This window comes from Larimichthys crocea, chromosome XVI (genome assembly GCF_000972845.2).
Source record: "Larimichthys crocea isolate SSNF chromosome XVI, L_crocea_2.0, whole genome shotgun sequence".
Lineage (NCBI taxonomy): Eukaryota > Metazoa > Chordata > Actinopteri > Sciaenidae > Larimichthys > Larimichthys crocea.
In genome coordinates, this window is record NC_040026.1 from 16,294,509 (window position 1) to 16,321,922 (window position 27,414).

A 27,414-nucleotide genomic window follows, 5' to 3' on the forward strand; every position below is an offset into this window, starting at 1 on the left:
TCTGCTATTGTCACGTGTTATTGCAAATTAAAAGTAGCATGTTACACTTGGCAGCCATTGTTGCGGACGGACAGAGTGGGGAAAAGAGAGAGAGAGAAAAAGAGAGAGACCCCTGGAGATGGTGTCTTTGGTGACCACGGCTGTCCGTTTTACAAAGTGACATATATTAGAATTTGCAATTCTGCAGAGAAAAGCTATTACCTCACAGATTAACATCCAAGTGCCCCACATCCCAACTGCGCCACCCCCCACTGCTCTTGACACTGTAGGCTTGAGAAAAGACAAAGGAAGAGCTGCTTCACTCGGGGTGAAACACAAATGTTTCATACGGTATCGGATGTTTAAGTACAAATCTGCTTTCATGGATGTTTTTGTTCACCTTCTTGTTATTAGTGAGTTGAATTGACCTGAGCAGACAGCTCCAGGAGGTCTGTTGAAAACATGCAGTGTCCATGAAGTGTGTCCGGCCTTTCAAAGTCGTATCACACGTCCCCCCCTCTTTTCAGAGCGGGCACGCACAAATTGCACAATCAGACCTGTAGATGATTCTTAATTTCAGCCGTTCTGATCGCTTTCTTGCTTTGTGTCAGGGTTTTCTTCTTGATTTATGAGAGAAATACCAAGAGAGAAATTTCATGATAAGATGATCATCATAAATTTCAAAAGCCAACAACAATAGCCAGTGGCAGTCAGAATGGATGTGATTCTGTGCTTCAGTAGCTGTTGAATTAATTATTTCTCCTCTCTGAGCGTCATGAGGACTGAACCCGATGTGTGTGTGTGTGTGGAGGGAGATGAGTGATGGAGCGGGCCCGCCGTCACACCCTGCTCTGTGTATCAGCATCTGTTTTGGGGGGAGAGGAAGAATCAACACAGGAACTCAGAGCGCAGCAAAATGTCAGCACCTAAGTGCAACCTCCAAATTAGATTAATAAAGTCTTTGAAAGCTCAGGAACATCACAGCAAATTGATGGCCAACAGTAAGCAAAATGTTCCCCTCTGAATCGTATGAATAATCACACATAGAGCTGCAATTAAAGCATATCTTAATTATTTTAAATCATTGTTTTGGCCTATATGATACTAAAAAAAGGGTGCATCACAGTTTCCCAGAAGAGAATTCTGATTTTCTTGTTTTGTTTTTGTTTTTTCATTTCATATAAAAGTGAGAAACCGAGCAAATTCTCACATCTTTCGATGATTTTTATGGATTAATTTTCCGTTCTTCTGCTAATCAATTTATCGCCTAATCCCTTTGAACACTAATCAGAGATCTTTGGTGGTGCAGAACAAACGTATCACATTCCAAAAGCAGCATTTCATTTATGTTTACATAATCAAAACATTCAATTAGAAAAAACAAAATGCGGCTGAGTTCATCCAATTTGCCTTAATTTGATTTCATTAACCGAGAATTGAATCAGGCGGGAAATTATAGAGGTGTATTATTGTGAAATACATAACAATGTGTTAAGGGATCGAGAGCGTATGTATGTTGACATGTTATTTAAACATGGAGCAGACAGGGGAGGGGGTGAGCTCATTCATCTGAGGGGGGCTTTCATGACCTCAAGGTGCCAGCTCACCTCCTCGTGCCTCAAACAAGAACTTTGTTTGTTTGTTTTTTTATTGCGCGAGAGAGTTGAAAACTTTTATTCTGAAATCATCCCTTTATCAGAGTGTTTCAGAGAAGGCTATTATTCATGCTCAATCTGCACTTCATGCATGATAATTGTTCTATTTTGATTTAACGGGCAGTGACTCATTCTCAGTCCCAGAGTTGCGTTGGCTAAAGCCTCCTGCTAGGGGTCATGACCTCTGGGTGCCAAACCCGCAGAGAGGAGTCCGCTTTATAGAGCTGGTTATCTGATCTGATGGAGGCTGCTCCCTCGTTACTGGAGTGTTAATACAGACCGATGTCAAGATGAATACACTCAACTCCCAGAGATGATCAATAAACAACCACAGAGCGGGACAAGCGTGTAACGCTCCGACAAAGCCGCTGTGGTCAAAGATTAGTATCGCCGCCGCATAATGGGCAGATTTAGAAATGTCCAAATAATGGATCTGACTTCTTGTAGCGGCAATATGTGTCTATAGACACTTAACCACACATGATTATTGCAAATATTTTTTATTTTACATGGAAAAAGGACATAGTTAGTTAGAAATTAATCAGAATGTGATGCCCTAAAGCTCAGTTAATTTGCTTTTTAAGTGTGTGTAGGTTGATCAGATTTGACTTTATTTATATTTTTATTTAAATTTATGGACTTTTATATTGTTAAATGATTTGTACATGGATACTGAATGGCATTTATTCTTTGCAGACGAAACACAAGTCTCTCATGGTATTTCTTCTGGGTTTTCATGTCTTGCCTTTAGTAAGAAAGTCATAAATTATTATTTCAGAACGACACAGTTTTGGTTAATGTTTAAGTGCATAAACGACTTGTTGGGTTTTGGTTAAAAATAGTCTTTAGTGAAGGTTAGGGGACCTTTGTCGTCATGGTTACTATAATAATCACATGATTAAGGTTAACGAACAATCGTGATCATGGTTAAAAGACATCGACATTGACTCCTGCGTGACTAGCAGTCTAACCTTTTGTTGACACTTTGTGGCTCTATAATAACATCACAATACTTCCTCCTTATGACAAGACTCATAATTTATCTGACCGCTAGAGGGCTTTGACACTTTGACACAAACGTGTTTTTGTGCATTTGCTGAAGCAACCGATGATATAGTGCTGTTAGGACAGCGGTCTCAACAATGATTAAAGATGCATAAACTTTAGGACAGCGGTCTCAACAATGATTAAAGATGCATAAACTTGATTTACGTTCTAAACGTCAACACCAGAATCATCTTCATCACCAAAACACACAAGTCGTTGCTGGTTTTGTCTGACGGGAATCAGTAGCTGGGAGGACAGATGCGACTCTCCTCAATCTGAGTGGGAGGACGAATGTGTAGGTTGACCCAGGATGGTTTGCCTTGTACGTGGGAAGTGTATTCCACTGTGGTGAATGACAAATATGGTGGTGTGGGGGGGGTATTGATCAGGTGTTGTGGTTCAGGCCGGCTGATGGAAAGTAATTAATGACTCTATTTGCTTTGGTAGCAAAGAGAACAATTGAGTTTGATAAAGTGACAAGCAGCAGCTATAGTAGGTGAGGGCCTTCACGGAGGCTGTGCGAGAGAAAACGTGTTGAATATAAACCCGAATGTGCCGAAATATTCAGACAGCACAGAAAAATCAGAGCTCAGAGTTGTTGGCTTTGGAGTGACACTGTCAGCTTAGCATGAAGACTGAAAACAACGTGAATTTTAGAGGTGCTGCTAGGAAGATTGGAGAGAGCAAGGCTAGCTGTTTCCCCCTGTTTCCAGTCTTTATGCTAAGCTAAGCTAACCATGCTCTTGGCTGTAGCTTCATACTTAATAGACAGACACGGGAGTGGTGTTGATCGTCTCATCAAACCCTCAAACAAACTACTGTGGTCGTATGTCGTTCGAAACCACCAAAGCATTCTCTCAATCTTTCAAGATTCAAAAGTGAAAAAAAAATGTTGCTAACTTGTTTTTTTGGGGGGAAATGTGTAATAAAAAAAGCGTTAAAACATTTTAGAATAATTTAAATTTGATGTTGCAGCTATAAAAAAACATCTTTGGTTCGGTAGTAACTCTCATAAAAAGGTTGGAACAGGCACAAACATAATACACACCTGTGAAAAACATATCATCGTTTCAGAAACTAAGAAAACTGCTTTTTTTTATAGATAATACGGTGGATTGAAGCATGTAATCCTTCAATTTATGTGCCACAACATTTGGAGTTATGTGGTTTTCACTGGAGAGTGACACACTCTCATACATATATTATATATAAACAGACATATGAAGAAAACGTAGGGGTAAAATCAAGAGTTTCACAAGCTAATAACAGATCATACTTTTCTCCATCTTCTACCAAGCTGTTACCAGCGCTCACTTTACAATAATTTAAGGTAACATGTGGAAACTGATTCGGCAGCCCTGATACTGAATCTACCGTGTATCAGACACATCATGGTCACAATCTGATCAATCTAATAAGCACCGATAACAATCTGGTTCATCGGATCGGTGCATCGCTTGTAAATAAGTCCTGTATTCATTTGTGCAGAGAAACAATACATTGTTAGCTAACTCATAACTTATTTATTACTTGACATTTTTGCAGCTATCAGCACAATTTCAGGTTACGGGCGCGCGCGCACGTGCTCAGACACACACTCTTTTATAGCTCCTTCGGCTCTTCGCGGGAGAGTCGGGTTCATCCTCTGGCCTCATCCTGTGAAAAAAAGGTCAAGCAGCAGAATAGAATGGCAATAACCCTCCCAAATGGTACTATCACACAGACATGATTGATCAATTGAATTCCATGGCAGAGAAAAATGTGGGATTAAGTAGAGTATTATACGCACAATGAGTTGAGGCATGATGTTCATTTCAAGTTCATTTCAGCTCCCTCTTGCCACCAGATCAGGCAATCAATAGGGGCCTTGCATATCATATATCACCGCTCTCCCACTGAGGGGAGAACATAATCTGCCGCAAATTTAGAATGACAGATTTGCAAGGGAGCTGAAGCTTTCTGGGATCCGGGGAGGAGACCTACAGACACTGCAGCCAGGAGAGGTAGAAGAAAGAGAGAAGGGGGGGTAATATGTGTGATGGAGAAAGGCTGAGGGAGGGAGGGGGAGAAATGGAGGTATGGTAGGATGGTCTGTAAAGTGACAACGGGAAAACCTAAAGCATCCTTCTCCCAACAGTCGGGTAATCAGGTCAGGAGTCAGGAGAAAATTCCTGTGTTTGGAGAGCAGGATGATTGAACTAGACTGTACGATTTTATTCAGCCTCTTGTCCTCCGCCGCTGTTTCCAAATGGAATCACACACATCCACAGCTGAAAATAGTTCCCACCAAATGACTGTTATGATCGACTACATTTGCTAAAAACTACAGTGCCTAAATGTTTACGGAAATTGTGCTTTAAAAAAAAAAAAAACTGCTCTTGATTTCAGAGCAGCACCGGTAGGGAAAAAAATCCTCTCACTGGAACGAAAAAGGCATTATAATGTCCTAGCTGCTGCTTTCATTAGTATACATGCTTGCCACGACATGTATATATTTGCAAGTGATGGTGATCCATCAATTACCAGAGGGCTCTCAGATCATGATGGTGCTACTACTGTAGTGGGGGGTGTCAGGAAAAAAAGCCTGTGTGATGTAGCCAGTGGCTCACTACAGCCATTAAGGAGTGGAAAAACCTGCACTCCATCCCTTTTCTGTCCTACTCAGATCCCCCACAGAGGTGGTGCAGAAAAAAAAAAACATGAGGAGAATATAAAGTGCATAGCTTGAAGTAAAGGCCAGCTTCCCAGGGTCAGTGTCTCGATTGTTGCTCTTTCTTCTTGTAGATGGTTCAGATGGTTCTGGCCCAAACAGTGATTCTCAGGGTAGTGTGGAGAGTTTACGGAAACACCTTAGGGCAGATGCCTTCACCCAGCAGCAGCTTGAAGCACTGGACCGGGTCTTTGAACGCCCCTCGTACCCTGACGTCTTCCCTACATCGGAGCATATCAAACCTGAACAGGTTAGTAAAGCACTGCAACTCACCACTCGTCTACACGTTACAGTAAATACACACAAATTGTGCATGTGATGCTGAATGAAGCACAGAAAAAAAAAACACACCTTTGTCACAAATATTCCCAAACCATATCCAGAAACTAAAGCTAATTAAACAAACGTCTGAGCTGTCCAAGCACTGGATTACAACCAAGCATGTATAATGCTGGAGGGATCACCAGGAAAACTCCCACACATTATTGATTTTGTGATGAAAAACACATTCCTTGTATCCCCTATAATTGAGAATAACAGTAAGGCAACATGAAATTAATCGATACCTAGATTTTTTCTTCATTTCTGCTGTGTTATTCAACTGCTTCTTCTCGCCCTTTGTTGTTTAATCTCCGTGTCACACGTTGATGTTTAACGACTGACGCAGCCTTGAAGGCTGCCTTCATTGTAACATGCATTCGTGAAATGGATGTATGAAACCATGTATTCCCTCTCCTTCCTTCTGATATTACAACCACACTCGCCATCCATCCTCATTTCAAAAATTAAGTGGGGGAATAGCCACCACCACCACCCCCCCACGCCAAAACGACAGCCACAAACCAGCGCTTATTAAAAGCTCTGGGCTTATTACAATGGATAACCTTTATTTACTTTCATTATACTATTAAACAACAAGAGACTATTAATTTCTCCCACCAAACTACAAGTCGGACCCATAAAGCAAAAGCAGTCGCCTAATTGAGTTCATTTTAATTTCTCTCCAATCGGGGCGAATTACGCAGGTGATAAATCAGTGGGACAGGCCTCACCTCCAGAAGAGGGCCTAATTTGCAGCTAATTACAAAACTGATTTCTACTGGAAGATCAATACCAAAACGAATTGGAAATGACTTGCAATCACAAAGAGCGTCAGGGAGAGTATTAAAAAGCAGAGGGAAAAGGGTTAGACTAAAAAAGGGGGCAAGTGAGGAGGGGTGAAAAAAAAAGAAAAAGGAGGCCAGGAACAGTCTCGAAAAATCAGGTTTAATTTAATGCAATATTAATCAGAGCACTTTCCCTTTCATGGGTGCCTCACGTTTTTTCTTCCTCTGGAAAATGTGGCCCTATTAGCCAGTGTCTGGGTTCTGTAGCGGGGCATTAAAAACCCATTCTAGAGATGCAAAACTCAATGGATTCACCCCTCCCACACTTCTGCTAGCCATTTGGTCATCCCATTCAGACCTATCTTTTCAGTTTTCCCCCTTCTGCCCTTTATCTGCATGATAAAACGTCTGTTTGGCGTCTGAAGCCTCCGAGAATAGAGGAAAACATCCGACATTGTGCCAGTGAACAGTTGTAGCAGACAATTAGAGTTTATCGGTGATAGTGGCAGACAAGAGCGGGGTCACGGGCGTCCCCCTGTGGGAGCGCGGCCCACTGAGCCACTCAGGCTCACACTGAGCTTTGGACAAACATTGTCAACACTCAGACTCCGGAAGTCTCATCTCATTAAAAAAAACCTGCTAACATCTGCCATGAGTGTCTTTTAGTGGATTTACAAAAGGAAACATGGAACGACGAGAGACAAGGATTATTTTTAGATTGAGTAAAATTTTCTTTTTTTAATGAAGGGAAAGCTCATCCAAATTACAAAAAGACACACTGTTTGTATGTCTTCCACTGATTGGAATTGAGTTTGTGGAGCTCAAAGTATTGAACGTGTTTCTTTAAAAACACAATGTTACCAGTTACTCAGGATAAATTCACAGACTTGGTTGTTTTGGCACTTTTTTCTGGAACTACTTTCGAACAAGGAAACGGTCCCAGTGATTTCTGCTGATTATCCACAAATTATTTCTGGAAAGACTTCTTGGCGACTTAAATAGATCGTCCAAAGCGCTGATGATCAAAAAACTACAGAAAGTTGGCAGGTAATGCCTGGTCACTTTTGAGACATTTGAGAAGTTTGGCTTCATACATTAAATGATTAAATATATAAATATATATTACTTTGGTACTCAGGTAACTTGGGTATCATTTTCAAACAATACCAGGCACTACTAAGAGTTTTTAAATGATTAATATTATTATTTAAATGACCTCCATAAACGTGGAGGTTGAGATAGAAGTTTCAGGAGTGGAAATCTTAAAACTTGAGCATATAAAACCAAAATCATCTGCATCGCTTGATACAGCTAGTTCTAAACACATGTTGTTGTTTTGTTTTTATTTGCATGAAAGTCCTTTAAAACACTTTTCAAATAGAGAAAGGGCGAGTCGTGCATGTTGTTGTATTCAGAGATGGGATGTAACGAAATTTAAAGGTGGTTTAGTTTCCAAATTAAAAGCAAAAATAGAAAGAAAATGGGAAAAAAAAGGTGGATGATGTCTCTCAAACAGGGCCACATGGTGTGCCTGTAACAAAGCAGAACTGCTTTCTCCCTTGGCTGATCAGGGGTAGGACTGCAGTCAAGCACAAAGGGCCAGCTGACGCCTTGGCTTTTCACTCATCTCAAAATCCCACTTCCTCTCAGACAATACCAAAATACATTCATGATATGCTTGAACTGCCACCCTGCAGCTTGAACACACACACACACACACACACACACACACACACACACACAATGCTCTCATACAAATTTATACTCGCACAGGCCTGTGTGGAGCGCTTAATGGAGGAGGAGAAGGGAGGATTTCCATCTAGGTATTGTTTGGTTGTGTAATGATTCAACTGTCCTTTTCCCAGGCTAATGAGTACTCGCTCCCTGCCCTGAATTCCAGCCTGGACGAAGTCAAGCCCAGTTTATCCTCTAGCGCCAACCCAGACCTGGGCCCCAGTGTGTCGCAAAGCTACCCTGTAGGTAAGATCAAGTGCCATACAGTATGCCTTTATGCTGCCGAGCCACAGCTTCAGCTGAGGGGGTTTGAACAATGTAAAAGTACAGAGAATTAAAAAAAAAAAAAAAAAAAAAAAAAAAATTGACAAGAAGAAAACAAATGAAATGTATGAAAAATAAAAGCAAAACCAAAAAAAAAGTTAAGTGTGAAGACTTTTTTAATACCATTTCACTCTGAGCTGAAAAGGTGGTACGATGATGCGATAAAAGCTTAGCAGCTGTCCTCCGTCTGTTTTTTTGCTGAGCAAGCAGGGCGATAAGAGAGATTGTGGGTTACAGGAAGGGAAGGGAAGGGAAGGAGGAGGAGGTGGGGGGGGCGAGCTGTTCAGTCACCGCTGGACAAGGACCTTTGGGTGTCAGCACATCAGAAGTATGACTGTGTATCAGAGCAAGGTCTCACACACACACACACACACACACACACTCACACAAGAAAAAGCAGGACTGACTGCTTGTTGGCTGCTGCTGTGTTGCTCCTGTGATTTGTTCGCAGGGAGACAGTTTGTGTGTCTCAAAGCACGAGTAATGTGCCTCGGTAAATACGCTCTGGCATTTCTGCCGCCTAACTCTAACACCATGATCATTTATTTCACCCTCCCTATCTCTCTTTCTCTCTCTCTCTCTCTCTCCCTCTTTCTCTCTTTCTCTCCCCCCCTCTCGTCGTCTCCTCTCCTTGTCACAGTTAATGACTGCCTGGCTAATTGAAATATTGTTTCGTTGTTGCCGTGTTATTACCAAGAAGAAGGTTAAGTTTACTGAAAGTTTACGATGACTGTCGGGGGCCTGAGATTAATATACAGAGCTTTTATTAAAATTCATATAATTATGCAGCAGCCATCAAAGGCAACGAGTTCTGCGTGGGGGAGGACAGGGTGATTGAAAATTGCAGCAGCCCCCCTTCTCAGATGATAGCCAAGCAGCCTTATGAGAAAAGAAAGGGCCCTTTTCTCATTAATATGTGGGAGGTAGATTTCCCCTGTAAGGCAGGCCTCCTGAGAAGAAAGGTGTGTGTTTGTCCTTTGTGCACTGATGGCCTCCGTAGAAAGCAGGTCTGGTTCTGCAGGCGGCTTTGTTTGCACCTGGGATACTTTAGATGGTCTCTGCAGAGAGGGTCTCCTTACTGCTTAACAGGTGCAAAGAGACATGTAGAGAAAGAAAGATGGGATTGTATGCATATCAGTGTGCGTGTGTGCGCGCACGTATGAAAAGCACATTATTTGCTTTTGTGTCAGTAAATAAGTTTATTCCGTGCCCTTTTCTGGTGGTAGAGAATAAAAAAAAAACAGAAAACAGAGGTCAAACTAATGGAACAAACATCACTTCCACTTTGGTAATTAGTATTTAGTTAGTGGCTCCTCTGCTTGGTTTTCCCTCAGCGCTTGCCTGTGTGGATATTAGGTGATATTCAGGTGTGTGGTCTCTCTAATGGCTGAGTATTACAGTTTACTTGCCAGCGATAAGCCTACCAGAGGAATTTTAAGCCATGCAAAAAGTAGTAAATTATCTTCAGTATTTAGGCCCAGATCCAATTTCAAATTAATTGTGTCTTTACGGGGGAAAGAACTGGAGATTATGTTCATCCTTAAAATGTTTTCGTACACCAATTAAAGCGCCTGCAGTTATTGATCTTGTTGATTTTATGTTCCTGGAATTTGCATAATCTATTAAAAATGAATGATTCATGAAGTGCTCATTGCCAGAGATCGGGATTCTCAGTGAAGTGAAAGACTTGAGAGATAGAAATCTTTTGTGTCCTCTGCTTATCCTATTAAGGCTCAAAAGTACCTGCAAAGCAGGCTCAAATAAGAAAGGGATTTAAAGGCATTGTGCACATCATCGAAATTCAGAGGCAAGAAGCCACTTCCATTAAAACACTTTTTTTTTTTCTTTCTTCCTCTCCTCCACATTAATGCTGTATTACCGGCTAAATAGTCCCTCTTACCCCATAAAAACACCAAAGGGTTCCATGAATATGTGGATAGGACAATTGCATATTGTGAGGTAATTTCTATTGTTGATATGGGAAGTAATTTCTTTGATGAATTCCCTTTCGAGAGATGGATTTCATCTCAAGTGCTTCTTATTCTTGTTCATTCAAACTGCTTAAAATTCAAATAGTGTGAGCCGTGGGTGAATTTATGAATAGCAGAAGGAGGAGCTCTGAACTTTTTTGTGTGTGTGTGTGTGTGTGTATTTTGAGAAATAAATGGAGAGATGGCCTTGATATGGACAATTGTCCACTAAAGAGTTTCTGTATTTCCTGAAATTAGTCCGAGCCCACCTGTTTTCTTGATGGTGCCTCAGACTTAAGAGGCATCTTTCGAGCGCCTGAGCGGATTCCCTTGAGCACTCAGTGGGAGTTTTACACATCTCCACTCAGTGACTGCATACCGAAGACTCTTTAAACATATTCCCTGCTGGGCCTGTTAATGGAGGCCTCCAAGTGGCTTAAAGCCCTTGTGTCAATGACACTTCTTCTCCTTCTGAAGCAGCTGCCTCCGTACGCTCCCTTTATGCCTTCCTGTCAAACCTCTAAACAAAACTTCACCCGGAAAGCACAACTATCCACACTTAACGGGCAATTAAGGTGAGTAAGTGCTCTCGGGGTGAACTACACAGAAAGTATCAAGACCTGCCGTTGTCCAGTGAGCAGCGAGCAAAGATCAGACAGCGAACCTGCCGTCAGTGATGTGTGGCCTCATGACAAACCGCTCGCCTGTCTCCCCACAGGCCCAAGCTCTGAAATTAATGCTTATTTCGTCTTCACAAAAGCAAACTAACCTTTGAGCACACATTTGATAATGAATGACTTTCAGCCGGTGTTTGGGGAATTAAAGCAATTTGGCTCTCCAAACATTCTTTACTTAGTTGTAATTAATTAGGGTGCTGAGATTTTTTGGCTTGTGATAAATTGCCCCATTCTGCATATAGCCTAGAAAATGGAGGTCAAAGATTTTTGGTTGTTGTTGTAGCAAACATGAAGGTGTCCCTGTCATGCTAAATTTAATACTCTTGCAAGCAAAAGAGTCATTCACAAATGACTTTGTTCCTGTGCCAAATAAAGAGAAGGTCACCCTGCTTTTCTGTTTGTGTTTTAAGAAACTGAGCTGATGCTAATGCAAAGAACCGAGCATAATGTTTGCTGTCACGTTGTTGTGGGTTGAGAAAGAATCTTTGTCTTCTCACAATACAACCAGGAGCCGACAAAATAGTTTAAACTGTATGATGTTTGTCAGTCTCTCTCTCAGTTTGTACCTTTTAGTCAAATACCTGCAAAAGCACAAGACTCAAACCTGCTTGTGTGTAAAAAAATCTGATATTTCAAGGCACATTAAAAGCAGGAAATACTGTATTCCCAGCTCAGCGGCGACCGTTCCAAGCCACTTCTCAAATTAAGACGGAAATCAACAGGCTTTTGTAACGGCAAACCAAAAAAATCTTTGAATTGATTTTCGCAGTGGAAGGGAAAAAGAGGGCAAAGGAAAATAAATAGCTTGATTTGCTGGCGTTCAATCTAAGGGGACTGTCAGAGGAAGCAGACAATATAAAGAAGCCCATCTTTTAATGAGAATCTGGACACACATCTCTGTTGTAAAAAAAACAACAAAGGCTAGGAAGCAGCTAATGAGGCTATCATTGCTGTACAGAGAGTTCTCCGAACCGGCGCCTCTCTGAAAGAGGGCTTTAAAGCGGACATAAAGCAACAGTCACAGAGCTGCTGGCAGTCACTGCCAACTGTATCCTGGAATATACAAAAACAGGATTCAGCAGAGGCTGTGATTATTATTATTAGAGTCAACAAGTGATGGAAAAAATGTTCATGGCAACAGACTGCAGTACAAACCTTTCAGAAAAAGTGCTTTTACCAAAATTCATTAAGGTTAGAATGAAGCTTGAAGTCTCCATTGAAGGTTAAGTTGAAAGTATTGATGTCCTGATTCAATACACTGGATCGGTATTGGAGCTAATATTGATCAGGTATTGGCTAGAAGTGACCGACCCACGTTAAATACAGTTTCCCATCATTCGCTTGTAGATTTGTAAAAGATGAAATTTTATAAACCTTTGAGAACAATATCATTAAAATGTACACAGATATGAATGGTGTATGAGAGTATAGTGAGTGATACAGCCTCAAAATTGATTAGTTTCACTACGAAACAGCAGCACTGGTACTGGATCAATCGGCCAATCTGAATCTAAATCACTACTTAAAGAGGGAAAGTACAGGAATAAGTCTTATTTATTCATCCCCAGTATCCTCAGTTGTGCCATATCTTTAAATTAAACTAGATGTTTCCCTTGGAACTGTACAGTAACGGCAGGGATCCTGTGCTCATTATGTATTTCATCTCTTTCAAGTGAGGTAATGAAGAGATAAGAGTATTTACTTTTATTAAACATGTGCGACTGCCGTAGCTGCTGCAATAATAATGAGGAAAAGATTGGGTCAGTGTTTGCTGAGACAGTTAGACAATAGTTACCAATGTCTACACACACACACAGACGCACACACACACACACACAATGGACTCACCCCTGCCGGACCCCCCACCTACAGTACTCCCACGGCTCCCTTTGACTTATGTGCACTGGCTTGTGGCTAACTAATTCTTATTATAAATGAAAGGTCCGGCATGACCTCACTCTTCTCTGTAAAGCTCTTTAACTCCGCAGCCCTCGAGTCTCTCAGGCGCTTTAACCAAAAGACACATCTCACCAGGCCTCATACAATACAGCCATCGGCGCTGAGATTTGCAAATAATAGAGAGCAGTTGTTCAACATAAGACTGAATTGTTTCTTTATCGTACAATTCATGATCGCTAATGGAAAAGTGCTTTTTTTTTGGCATGCGTTTTAAGGGAAAATCCACATTTTCTCATGCAGAAGTGCAAGTTTTGCCTGTAAAAATAAATTTTTTGGATAGATTCACAGTGGTAGAAGTCGTACTGAGATCATTTATTAAAGAAAAAGCAGAAATGCCACAATGAAAAGAACATAACTTGTGTTGCATAAAAGAAAATGCACATAAATAGATCTGCAGTGCAAAGACTCACCCGTTACACAGGATTACCTCTTTTAGAGACTTATAATAATATTTACAATGTGTAGTATTCATTTTATTTCTTTATGACACAAATATCAGCTGCGCTTTAATGAAGCATCAGGTCAGAGTGCAAAAAGTTAATTTAAGTACTTTAAATATTGTTTAGTAGTTTAATCTGAAGCATTGCATCATAGTATATTTGCAGATCATGCAATATTATTTTTATAGTATAATCTACAAAATAACTGTAGCTGTAAAATAGATTTAATAGAAAAAAAGCACAATATTTTATTCAAAATATCTCAGCACTTGTACTGTACTTAAATAAATTAACTTAATTATTCACCCTCAAATAATTTATTCAATCGACAAAGTCCTGTACTTGACTGTTTGTTGATGATTTTATATTAATGTGACATGGTATACTTTCTCTATAATTCGGCTATGTGTGTCCACATATAACGCATGCACACATGTGACACATCCAGAAGGTCACACGTCTCCCTTGTGCTGCCTCTGTATGTATCTCTCCTCCATTTACAAAAAAAAAGGACCATCATCCATCCATCATCACCCTACATTAAGAAAGAGCCATACAAGGCTCCTTCCACCCCCTCCTCCTCCTCCTCCTCCCTGGCAGGTCTGTGTCTTGCAGACCTCCAGGCCTGACACCCTCCCGCTCCCCACTGCAGCCAGCCTGTAGTAGCAGGTACATCAACACCCGGAGGATTGATTCACTCAACCCTCAATTAAACAAAGTTGCTCACGATATTGCGCGCGTATGAAACAGATTTTTAAGTCAATATCTAATTGTGCCCGTGGTTCACGCTCTCATTAGCGATGCTAAACGGCAGCGTGATTCAGTTTTCGACATTCAGACAGATAAATGTGTTTCATGTTTGGAAGGCAAAGTGTTGCACTGAGTTGTGTTCTTGGTATATGAAGCATGGTGTTTCTTGTTTTGTCATCTGCTATAATAGTTTTCTTTGAATATTCTAGTGGTGTCACAGACACATTAAACTGAGTTGTGCTGCTGTCTCTATGAATACCAGATCTTCATTTTCAACCAGATAAAAGTTTCATTTCAATTCTAATCTCCTTTTCAATAAGCTAAAACAGTGTATGAATGATATATATTTAAAAAAACAATCTAACTGACCATGCTGAAAAAAAGAAAATTACTTCTGTCTACACTTCAAAACAAAACAACACCTCACCAGGCTATGAATTCATTTTGTCTTGGATCATCTTAATAAAAAAGTTTTCCTGTAGGTAGTTTGACAGGTGTTCTGTTTCCCTAAACTTTCTTTGTGAAGGCAACAACATGGACAGCAGTTATTTTGCGGTATTGCAGTGAATCTCGTCCTCTGGTTCCTCATTAAAGCTCCATTGGGAGTTGATTTTCCCCCTTTGAGTCCAAGTGGCCCTCACAGCTGACAATATAACAGGGGCCTCTCTTACCCCGGCCCCTGTGCAGATTGGGGTTACGTGCCGTTGTCCAAACGTCCCTGTGGCTAGCGAGGACGACCCAACCGTCACTCTCAATTACAGGGATGAATATCTGCAAGCCTGACGGGTGACGCTCTGCAGAGGGGCCAGCGTGCTCGGACTTTTCAGCCAGAGAGGGGAAGAAAAAAAAAAAGGGAGCCTTGTGGGATATTTAGACAAGTTTGAACTGTGTAATGAGGAGACATGTTTATGCGACCGGTATTCTGTTGCCTCAAAGCAGCAGCTGTTATCGTGTTTTTAGTTCACTTGTTAGACTGATGCTTTCTGGTGTTTGGTAACAAACCTGAACTACAGTGAAAATCACGTTGTTGTGCTGACTGACTTGCGGTGGTGGTGATTCATGAGTCATGACGTTTATAGTAACATCATATTTATGTCTGTCAAAAGTGGTGAAATGTTATATAAGGTAGAAAGTAACTAGGCACATTTACTCAAGTACATTTTATTTTGAGGTACTTTCATTTTACTTACTTTATACTATATACTACAGAGAAATATTGTCCTCTTTACTCCACTACTACTTTTATTGTACAGCTTTATTTCTATACTTACATGTAAATATTAAATATAAAATCAGTATATTTAGGTTGAATTAGCTCCGTCTCACCTGCTACATCTTTAAAATGTTGCACCCACATATCTAATCTCAACATATCTAACAATACTTTCACTACTAACAGTTTAAAGGGGCCAGTCTGCATGTTGTGTACTTTTGATATTCAGAGCGATTTTGTTAATACTTCCAAAAAAGTTTGATTTTAATACAAAACTTCGGCGTTCAATCAAAGTGGACTGTCGGAATCAGGATATTTCCCCCGGTCACGAGTTAAAACTGAAAAGCGCTGATGGTTGTGGTTTTTGTTCTGCTTTATTTTGTCTCCCCAGGTCGAGATATGGCCAACACAACCTTACCTGGGTACCCCCCTCACGTTCCCCCGACAGGCCAGGGCAGCTACCCAACCTCTACGCTCGCTGGAATGGTTCCTGGTGAGTGAGAGACGACGTCACTGCTTCGTATTGTCATTGGGGGGTCTGTTTAACAGGTGACATCACCTTCAAAACGAACAGGTGTAGAAGCAGAGGGGAGACTTTAGCACCAAATTACGCATAGAGGCGATAAATATTGACCTGCAGAGTAAGAGGCGCACACTTCCTTATATTAGCTCCGTGTGTATGATTGGATTAGACAGGCTGAATAAGTGATCAGAGACCCAGGAGAGGACAGTCTCCCTTCCTTCCTGCTTTCCCCTCTTGCCTTATTGGCTCATTATCTCCCTGCATGGCCGTTCACACCGGGCATCGATAAACAGCACTACCAACCCTCCCCAGCCTCTGAGCTCCAGAGCATATCCCTTTCCCCTCCTCTACTTAACCTGCAGTTCAGGTTCACAGCAAACAGTTAAGGGTCAAAAGGCAGAGGCATGGGAGCCCGGTAAATATTCAAATCGCTGTCTCTCTGAGGAGGTCAGGCTTGTGTTTCACTGCCAGGAAACAGAGCAGGGATCCGTTTTTGGTGCTGGGCTTATACGCTTCTTCAGTTCCAGCATCACCATACGCATATTCACCAAAACACAGCCGGCATTTTGCTTTAATGTGATTAAACCACACGGATGGGGAAACCAGTGAAGTGTGTCCTGTGTTAGCATATCATTTACCAATCACACAACCCATCACTGGCTCTGGCTGTTCGTCTTTTCTCCTTCATGAAGGGCTGCCACGAGGTGTTTCGTTATCACCTCAGCCAAGAAGGTTTCATTAAATGTGCCATTTGTTTTTGTCTGTTAGTTAGCAGCTGATCTTTAAAGAAACGGCAAACATATTGATATTTTAAATGTAGGTCACGGGAAATGGAACAAGGATTATGTCAAAGTGCATTGTTTTATTTGCTGTATTTGTAAGATACAGCATTTTCTGTTTCCCCATTGCCATATGTACACTATAATGCTTTGAAACTAAGTGTAGACACATTTCTTAACATTTCTTATGATTAAATTAGATAATTTAGATTAGCCTCTCAATCTAAATAAACTTCAGTACAGAGTGGGCGTACACTCTTCGAGTGTGCTTCAGTTTTCTATCTGCTCCTGTTGTGAAAAAAAGCTATTTTAAAAAATATAGACTTCTGCAAACAGTTGAGTCCACTGAGCAGCTACTAGTAAAAACAAAAGGAGTTGTGGTAGCACCCGGCGGCAGATTTACTTTTGGATTTTGACTAATAAAACTGTTAAATCATGTCGGTGGAAAAGCGTCAAGTCAAACATACTTTTACTTTCCATTTGTTCTTATGTGGCACAAAGCAAAAGATGAGGGCCTTAATCCCATGGCTTGTGGTTTTGTGTTACAACCCATTCGTCCTATACACAACCACTAAGATTTAGTGACAGGCGCAAAACACTGTTAAAGCAAAGCCATTTCTCACCAGCTTCATATAAAATCTCGCCTTTATTGTCTCGTAAAAGAAAGAAACGTGTTGAACCAACAGCAGTGCTCACTGACATGCTCCAAGTTACTTCCCCAGCAGTGAAATTTTTGTCGCACCAAACACCAGAGCTGAGACTAGAGGAGGTTCAGATTGGAGATGTTAAAATTCCTCCAAGAAAGGCATGCAGGATTTATTGCAGCATATCAAAAATGTATGCATGAAACTGTTTATTACCACTCTGTATTTATTAGACTGGTTTGGAATATACTGGAGGAAGAAGAATGGGTAGATATCCATAAATGGGACAGGGAAAGCCGCCTTCAGTGTCACATCCTGTATTGTTCAGTGTTGCATAACTTAAGTGAAATGAAAAAGAAATAAATTACTTGCTTGACTGGCCGCACAACGATGACTATCATTTTCCCCCTCAAACTGCATCCTGTTTTGAATGACGAGAAATGACTGCATGTGAAGGGGTAATGGTTTGATGCATTGAAATGCTAATTGATTTGTTGTTTTGTTTTGCAGGGAGTGAGTTTTCGGGGAACCCCTACAGTCATCCACAGTACACAACCTACAATGAAGCCTGGCGATTCAGCAACCCAGCATTACTAAGTGAGTACAGACGCGGGACGAGAACGATTAATTGACTGTTCGCTAAACCCCTCCCCCTTGAACGGCCAACCATCCAATTGTAGCCTTAGCAACCGTTACCAGGCACGGCAGGCTTAGGATTTCAAGCTTTGGGTTTCCCCACATGCCAAAGCGATGTGCGAGGGGGCTGAAATAAGATAGCATGCCCTGCTAACTAGCTCACTATTTAGAGTAACTAAGTATCACTTATGTCAGGAGCATATCAGTAACTAACTGCATTATCACGTGAGGTTACAGGTTACCTAAAAAGACCCTCTTATGACTAGTAGACCCTCTGTACGAAAGCTGGTTAGTGGCTCTGTCATCCTCTTCAATGATTTAGGGAATGTTTGTTTCCTACGACAGCACTACATTTTTTCAAACATATCAGTTAGTCGTCTTCCTAAAAGCATTTTCCTTTTCCCAACATAACATTTAAATACAACCAATTTTGTGAGCTAAGCAACCAAACAGGTTGAGGCCTATACAAATATCTGAATGATACTTGTAAAACTAGGCTAACTAGCTCTCCACACTACAACACAACAGTCTCTTTATTTAGTTAAGTTAACTTTTGCAGCCCTTTAGTGCATCTTAAATTCAGTTTGATTCAATTCATTTGAATTATCACGTATAATCACACAGGTACAATCATAGCGAGGTGATTTAGCCTGTTTCTGTACGCGCCTACAATTTGATCAATTTAAAACAGTGGTATATCGTATAGTAATAAGAATATGGAAGTATTATAAGTAAACAAGATTCTCCTCTTACAGTGAATCGTCTGGTAATATTAAAAAGTCAAGCTGGAAATGATGTTTTCAGCCATGAATGGATCTGACATTCGCTGAATTAGCTCGCTAGAGCAGCTAAAATCTGCAAACAAATGTCGTTTCAGCCTGTAGAATTGGCAGAAGCTGGCTTGAAATGAGAAACATGCTTCGGCCTGTCTCAAAAATGATTAAAAAAGGGTGTGGGCAACGGTCAATTAACCACAAATGTGTAAAGCAGCAGCCTAAAAATTAAAACCAATAATAATGACACTAAGTTTGGTGAATGGCAGTAAAAACTGTATTTGTTGTTGTTGTTTCAAATGGTTCGTTCTTCTGTTAACTTTCAGGTTCCCCTTATTATTATAGTGCCGCATCAAGAGGCTCCGCCCCTCCCACTGCTGCCACTGCCTATGACCGTCACTAGTTACCATGGAAACCAAATCAACCTGCAGGACCATGGCCTTAGCCTCCATATTGCCCCGGTGTGAGCAGCATGGTCCACTGGACACTGAGCAACTGCGCATAAAATGTTCCCGGCTCACACAATGAGAAACTTGACGTTTTTTATTTTGTTTTTTTTTGGAGGATCCCAGATGACTTCTCTTCCTCTCTCTCTCCTCGTCAAAGCTTTTTTTGTTTTTTTGGACACTCAAAGCCCCTCACCCTCCCCCCAAAAAAAGAAGATAAATCTACAAGACATCACCAGAAGAGACACTGAGAGTCACTACTCACTCACACATGATGAAAACTGTGGCTAATTTCAGTGGTTTGAAACAAAAAAAAGAAAAGGAGAAACAAACAAAAAAAAAAAGCAAAAGACTGAAAACAAAAATATCAGATTTGTTTTCCTCCAGCTGTAGCAGTGTCACAGTTTCATCCCATCATGGATCAATACTGTACATTCCTTTTCTTGACGGCTCTCAGCAGGGACGCTGTCCGGAGCTTAAAATGTAGCAGCAGCCTTTTTTTTTTGTTCCTTCTTCCATTCGTCTCTTTCTCGATTCAGATGGCAGTGCGATCAGAGGAGATTAGCAGCAGCACATGCAGACTGCGGCAGGCTAACATTGTGTTTCTTTTTTTTTTGTTTTGTTTTGTTTTGTTCTAAAAATCCATCTGAACAGTCACCGACCAAACATCCAGCATGAGTAAAAATCGATCGCTTTTGATGCCATGAGAAGATTAGGACATGTTCTCTGTGATACACAATCAAGATGTAAAAATGAAAATGAAATTAATAAAGAAACATCCGTTTGAGAAATAGAGGGAGCCATGACAATATATCACCATGGCCCGCCACTATTTGCAAGATTTCAAGAAACTAGTAAATATATTCTTAAAATAATTTTTTTATTTCATTTTTATAATTCGTAACGACTAAACTGCAGACTGCTTGGCTAGTGTTTTACTACTTCTTATTTGTCAGGATACAAGAGGTCATCAGGCAGAACCCTGTGTGTTTTTTTTGTTTTCTGTTGATTTTGCACTATTTTTGGAGGTTTGCAACACTGGAGCGTTTATTATGCAGAAAAATGATGATGCATATTTGCTTTATTTCATGAAACTTGACTGTAAGTCTAATAAGTCTCAGTCTGAAAAGGCACTTACAGTCTCTTTACAGTTTTTTCCTGTAATTCAAGGCCCCATCGTGTCACCGCCTTGACGTGCACTACTATGTTCTCACAGCCTACATTTTTATTTAAGTTGATTAAGTCTTTGGCATTCAACCACACACACACACACACACACACACACACGCCACAAAAAAAAAGGATATAACAGCCATCCCAAGTCAAACCAGTGTCATCATTTGTCTAGTCTGATCCCAGAAGCGTCCAGATTCACTCTGATTGGATGATTCTGACGACTCTTAATAACGTCAGAAAGCAGATTTCAGCTAAATGCCTTAAACATGTTCCCTCCTAACTTCAGCTCCCTCACATGTTTCAGGCCAAGTTGTTTCTTTGAATCAAGCTGGAATGACTGATTTTTTCTTCATCTGTCAAGTGAATGTATTTGCATTTGCCAAAGACTTAGTTCTTGTTAATGTTTATTTACAGGCCGCATCATGAGAGCAGTATTATTATTATGATTAGGAAAAAACCCACGTTGTTCATGAGGAAAAGTATATGTATAAATTCTATGCAGTGCAGAGATGGTCATCATATGCATATTCAGCTGTAAACCTAAAGGTAGGTGGAGTTTATTTAATTGTTATGTTATTTACAAATTGTTCATTTTGTAGAAGGAATTTTTTGTGTGTGATGTGAAGACACTTCTCTGTAAATACAGTAAGAAAAAATGTCTTTCATGTTCATGGGTATTATCACTTTCATTATGCTGGTCTCACTTGTACAATAATAAAAAGTGTCTGAAATCTTTTACGCAAAAGGGGCTGCATGGTGTTTCTGACTGTCTGGAGTGAAACTGAAAGGAAAAACAATTAATCAACAACATTTCATAGATATTGATTCATCATTTAAGTTACTTATTATGAAAATAGCTTTACAATTTTCTGATTTCAGCTTCTCGAATGTGAGGATTTTCACTGTTTTATATGATTCTAAGTTGTTTTTTGGACTGTTGATCAGACAACAGACAAGTTTATTGAAAAATAACCAACAGATGAAAATGATCCTCTATAATTTGAACACAAATATTTTAATATTAAAAACAAAACTCGACCAGATGGTCCTCAGAAATCCTGTTTCTTGGATTTTAGCTCTTAACATATCTTTCATAAGCTTGATTACAGTAATATTAAGTTAAAGGTAACACTATTTAAACCTCTAGTATATAAACACTGTAAGTACACAGTGGTGGAAAAGTACATCCAGGTATTTGTACCTGTGTGCTGTCATTTTCCACTTCACCACATTTCAGAGGGAAATATTGAACTTTTTACTCCATCTCAAACAATTAAAGTTACTTTGCAAGTAAATATTTAACAAGAAAATATATGTTCAGCTCATAAAATATGATGTGTTATTATAGATGAAACTGTTTTGAGATTTTTATTTCTAATGGAATATTTCTTTCAGTGTTTACTGAAGTAAAGGATCTGAATACTTCCTGTCATGTAGTTGTAAGCAAATATAAAGACATTTTTATGGGTTTAGGACTTTATTTGTCAACAATTATAACTGAATGATTGGTAACACAGAACAAAACATTTAACAATAGATGATTTCACATATTAAAAACAGCTTTATGTTGTGCTATAAAATATTTATTAACTGTTTATATGAATCTGTTAAATTCAAAGGTTCATATTTGACCTCAGAAAGATGAGTTTGACTAAAAACAAGTCCAAATTTATAACTGAAGATTTCTCCTGGAGCTTTCAGCTGCATCTCATGGTATTCAGCAGCTTGAAGAACTATTTATTAAGAAATAAATACTCTGCCCACGATAAAGCTAAGCGATAAAAGAAAATGGGTGGATGGATAACTACTTTGTTGACAACACAATCATGGTAATATTAATATAATTAACAAATATAACACACATGCAACATTATTCATAATTTTATTAAATTATACTGTTTTATATTATCTGATTATACACACGTTACATGTTTGATAGGAGAAGAAATGTTTGGTACATGGCAGTAAGAAATTCTCTCAGGATACAGGAGTTTACATTATTACAATATCTGAGAAATAAAAGATAGGTTATAGGCGACGCAATCGCAACAAAATGAAAATATGTTGGCATCTTAACAAACTCCATCGATCTTCATATAGGTCCAAAAAAGAAAGAAAAAAAAAGATCCCATCTTCCAAACTACTTTTTAATCAAGTGAACAGGATGGATGGATACAATCTCTACTACTGCATGTGGAGCTATAGCTTTTTTCAAATGCTGCAAAACAGTTGTGGAAGCTGTAATCATACCCAAAATAATAACTGAAAATGCACATTTTGATATATTTGAAAAAATCTGTTCCCTAATAAACACACAACAGGAGTCAAATCAAAGGGACTGCTACAGCACATCAAGACCCATACTACACTACACAAATAAAGTGTTACCATGTTATGACAAATAAGTTATTTCCTCATTGTTGAAGGGTTTAAATAAAATCCAAAATAAACACAATGGATTCAGGTAGCTAATGAGACTATTTTGAAATAAATGTATTTACCTTTCAGGTATAAAGATCACATGGTGCACGGTGTGGGGGGGCTACAGTGAGAATGCCTCTAAATGTTTTCTCCATGATTTGGATCACTGAGCAGCACATAAAGTGTTTAACCTCTCCTCGCTTTGTAAAGCTGAATTAATTTTTCTAGCAGTGTGCCTGAATTCAATTTGTGCTAAGTTGCAGGGAGAGATTTATGCATGAAATCCCTCTTAGAGCTTATTTTCACTCTTTCTTTGCTCCGTAATCCCTCCTGCCACCGCCCGCCTTGTATGACTTAGTTATATCATTATTGATTTACAACAAGTGGACACTGTCCTGATTAGCACTGCGCGATTTGCAAAGGATTTGGGGCAATAAAGCAGCAGTGTACATTTGAAATGATGTCAGACAGAATGGGAGTGTATAATACAGTTGTTGAGCTTTTTAAGATGTTAAGTCACACATTCATTTCTAGGTCCAAACACTATTTCTAATCTTGTCTTAAAGGCAAAAGTGTGGCTTTTACCCTCCTGCGTGGATAGTTCATGAGGTAGAATACTCAATTTCTATCCTTCCATCATGTTTTCCTTCAGATTTCAACATTGTAAAATGAGAAAATGAGCTCCTATAAAACATACAGTGCTGAGCTGTTTTTTTTTGGTGCACTCTGATGCCTCTGGGTCCACGTGGAGAGACCCTCTTTTTGCTTTGTAATTCAATTTCTCTGCCTGTTGTTTATTTCATAGCTCCCCTGTGAAGCATCAAAAGCTGATGTTCTGTCAGCCCCTAACTGTCGTATATGTTTGTCATTCACAGCCCTTGTTATAAAGGAGGAAGGGGGTGGAGAAAGAAAAAAAAAAAAAAAAAAGGGAGCTTGACTCTTTCCTCTCTCCCCAGCTGAGAATTCCCAGAAGCAGAATTATTCTATTTAGATGGAAACTTTTTTGTCACTTTCCTGTCTAAATTGGCATATCTGGCTCTCTCCTCCGAAACCAATAAACTGTGAACCTGGATGTATCTGTCAATCAAGCTCAAATTGACTGCAGCATGCCAGATGACAACAGCATCCTCTGGAATATAAATATATAAATTATTTACTGTGTGTGTGTGTGTGTGTGTGTGTGTGTGTGTGTGTGTGTGTGTGTGTGTGTGTATATATATATATATGTGAGAGCGGTGGGGTGATCTGATTGGCTCTTATCGGCACATGTCACTGTCTTTGCTCATGAAACATTCAGCTAAAAATCAACTGTAAAAGCACAATTGATTATCTCGGATTGACTAAATCGAAGTGTAAGCTTACATATGAATCTTAAAAACAAGATATTTATATTCAGAAAAACTCAGTTCAGTAATCAAGTTAATGCACGAGTGCTGAAAACTTGATTTACTGCACATTTTTATATGCGAAACAGGCCGCTGCTGCAGCTCTGATTTTTAATTCATCTTTTTATACTCAACTTTTTTTTTTTTTTTTAAACTCTGTACTTAACTGTGACGTTAATGTTATTACTCCTCATTGGATAAGCAGTAATTATCTTAATGTGTAGTCCTCATTCTGTATGGATCGCTCCTGAGGAAATTGAATTATTACGCCTCAAAAGTTGAGACAAAAACATGTACATATGGAACGATTGATCTTGAAAACCCACGACCCGTTAAACACTGTTTGTCATTCAGTTTTTTCAAAGAAAGTTGGAGCTCTTCGTGTGGTATTAAAATATAGTTTTAACTCCTCTTTCTGTTTCAGGTAATATAACAGTGAACCTCGTCATGCATAACTCCCAAACCACAGCGTCAGAACTTAACTGTTGACCTTTCTGAGCTGCTCCGCACTAATACATGCTGACTGAACACCCTCTCTGTGCGATTTGTACAGTGGTACTATGAATATGCCGCAGCAACTGAATTATAATTTGGTTACTGGTGTGTCAAATGTACAATAAATCCTCAGGATGTTATCATTTGCAGTGACATACCAAGACGAGGGGGGCCGTGGAGAAAATATGAAAATGCATTTCACGTCTTTATATCCGAGCACTGGTTTGGACGTTATGAAAAGAGGGAATAGATCTGCTGCTTTATGTGCTGTATCTAATTGGATATGGCAATATATAATACGATTCTCCAGTATCCATCAATTCCTGTGTAAGACCTGTTTGTATGGCCGTGTCACTGGGGCAGCCTAGCTTGTTATGATGCCTGAGCAGCAATTATGAGGTAATTTTTGACTCTTGCTGTGTGAGGCCATCCAGAGGATACTTGAGGGGAGGTTCCTAATGAGTGAGCATTGATTGATTGGACATAATAAGTGCCCTGCTTGACTGAAAGCGAGTGTGAGAAAAAAAGGACAAAAACAGGGAAGGGGAGGGGGTTGCAGTGGGGGTTTGGATGACAGGATATTTTCCAAATGAAGCAAATGACCAGCGATTAGATCTGTTAGCGTATAGGTGAGCGCCACTCCTCTGCCAAAAAGAGTCTAGCTTGCCTGGCTGGCTCAGCCCAGCGCCAAACCTCATTTACCCTTCACCAGTAAATAATTACCCTAATGGCTATTTTGTGATACATGATGCAATTAAAGCCTAATGCAATGCACCTCTCTTAGTGAACGTGTCAGGTCCCACATAACAGGCGCTGGTGGTCCTGGGCTAACGGGGCTTGCTACCTGACTGGCCAGTAATGAGGATATCCTCCAAAGCAGACAGAAGAGCTCCCTAATCAGCTGGATCTGTCAGCCAGGCGTGTTTGTTTGCAACCGAGGGGAGCTGAGGAAATATTCAGAGGGAAGCGAAGGGGGGGAAAAAAAAAAGTGGAATTTGATGCAGGCCTATTCCTGTTAGCCCGAAAAAAGGGGGAATAATAGAAGCGGGTAGAAGAGAGGGCACAATCATCAACCCCCATCCTTTCCCCCCTATAACCCTAGCTTCTCCTGCAGCCCCCCCCCCCCACCCACCACCCAACTACCACCACACTCCAACACCCCCAGTCACTGTCAGGCCAAACACATGATGAATTGCCCTGTCAACAAATTCATTCAGGGACCAATTAATTCAGCAGAAATGAACAGAGCCACAGTCGCTGAAAAACCCGAGCAAAGAGAGCAAAGTAGCTCTCTTTGAGAAAGAGAGACAGTGTGTGAGAGAGAGAGGGAGAGAGGAGAGAGAGAGGTGCCAAGGGAGTGCAGTGGAAGTTAGCCTGACAGGAATTGGTCATTTAATGCTTTAGGCGCTGGAGACAGCCCCTGTCATAGAGGAAGCCATGACAGGACTCCCCTGGTATTTTATTTATTAATTACCAGAGCAGCAAGGGGCATTTAACGTCTCACTCCAGGCCTGTCAACTCGACTTCTTGTCATTTCCTCTCCATAAACAGGTCCAAACCCCCCCCCCCCCCCCCCGCCCAATCAAAACAGGAGAAAATGTAATTATTCGCGAGGCAGACAAATATTTTTGTTGCGACGGCTGTTGCGTTTGAAAAAAAAAAAAAAGAAAGAAAGAAAAGAAATTCAATTGTCATGCTCGGAGAAAATTTCAACACCGATGTCACTGAGGAAACAAAATCGGTCCCTGTGTGTTGCGTCAGCTGATTGGCCGACAGCAGCGAAAAAAGGCTCCAACGAGTCAGGTCACACATCCCAAAGAACAACATAACCCCTGTTAGGTGAATAAATGTATCTGATATGATGGTTTCTAACCTCTTTTGCTTTGTCCCCTTAACTCGAAGCAACCATCTTCGTGGTCCAGGCATTTGTGTAAGTTGTGAGCAGGTAAGTCAAAGACGTTTCACGTTTCAAAAAAATTGCAGTATTTCACGAGATTAGAGAAAGTTTGACCAAGAAAAATGTTTTTTTCTTTTGTTATTTTTAATGTTCTACCTTCTCTAATCATCTATGACCTTTTGACTCATCTTGTGGAACTCTTGTAAGGGTCCCGACCTCCATGTGGAACCACAGATCTAAGTTTTTTTGTACTTGTTTAAAGCGCTTCGGTACTTTACTGTAAATTCACAGACTTTACAGTTTATCCATAAACACTTCTCAAAACTCTGTGAGCTTTTAGTCCATATGGCCGAGCAATCACCTTTCATTAATCCCCAAACATAACAACACAACACTGCAGTGGGGCTAATTACTGGTGTTGTAAGTGACTGAGAGAATCAGGCCAGCTTTTTTAACATATGAGAGCTTAATATGAAACTTCTGTACAGCTGGATGATTGATATCTTTCAGGGTGATATAGCGTTAAATAGTTTGCCCTTTATTGGCCTAAATGGATTAAAACGCTCAAAATGGAAAATCACATTGTCCTGCATGTATTTTCTCTATTTAATAAACTCTAGTTTATCCCCAAAGAGACTCTTTTACTTTTCTTTTACATTATCTCCATTACAGTCA

The 27,414-nt window shown here is 40.1% G+C and overlaps 1 protein-coding gene across 7 annotated transcripts in view; it reads left to right on the top strand.

Annotated features, from left to right (window-relative positions):
• The window catches only part of pax2b (paired box 2b), a 30,480-nt gene extending 9,206 nt beyond the window's left edge, over positions 1-21,274 (top strand). For 4 of the 7 annotated variants that reach the window (XM_027289098.1, XM_027289100.1, XM_027289099.1 and 1 more), the window contains exons 6-10: positions 5,466-5,641; positions 8,363-8,477; positions 15,956-16,057; positions 18,021-18,107; positions 19,265-21,274. In XM_027289098.1, coding sequence (XP_027144899.1) covers positions 5,466-5,641; positions 8,363-8,477; positions 15,956-16,057; positions 18,021-18,107; positions 19,265-19,386 — 602 coding nt within the window. In that variant the 3' untranslated portion in view covers positions 19,387-21,274. Of the gene's footprint in view, positions 1-5,465; positions 5,642-8,362; positions 8,478-15,955; positions 16,058-18,020; positions 18,108-19,245 lie in introns of all 7 variants that reach the window. The other 3 variants (XM_027289101.1, XM_019253573.2, XM_010742043.3) reach the window with 1 other exon arrangement.
• The last annotated feature ends 6,140 nt before the right edge of the window (positions 21,275-27,414 follow it).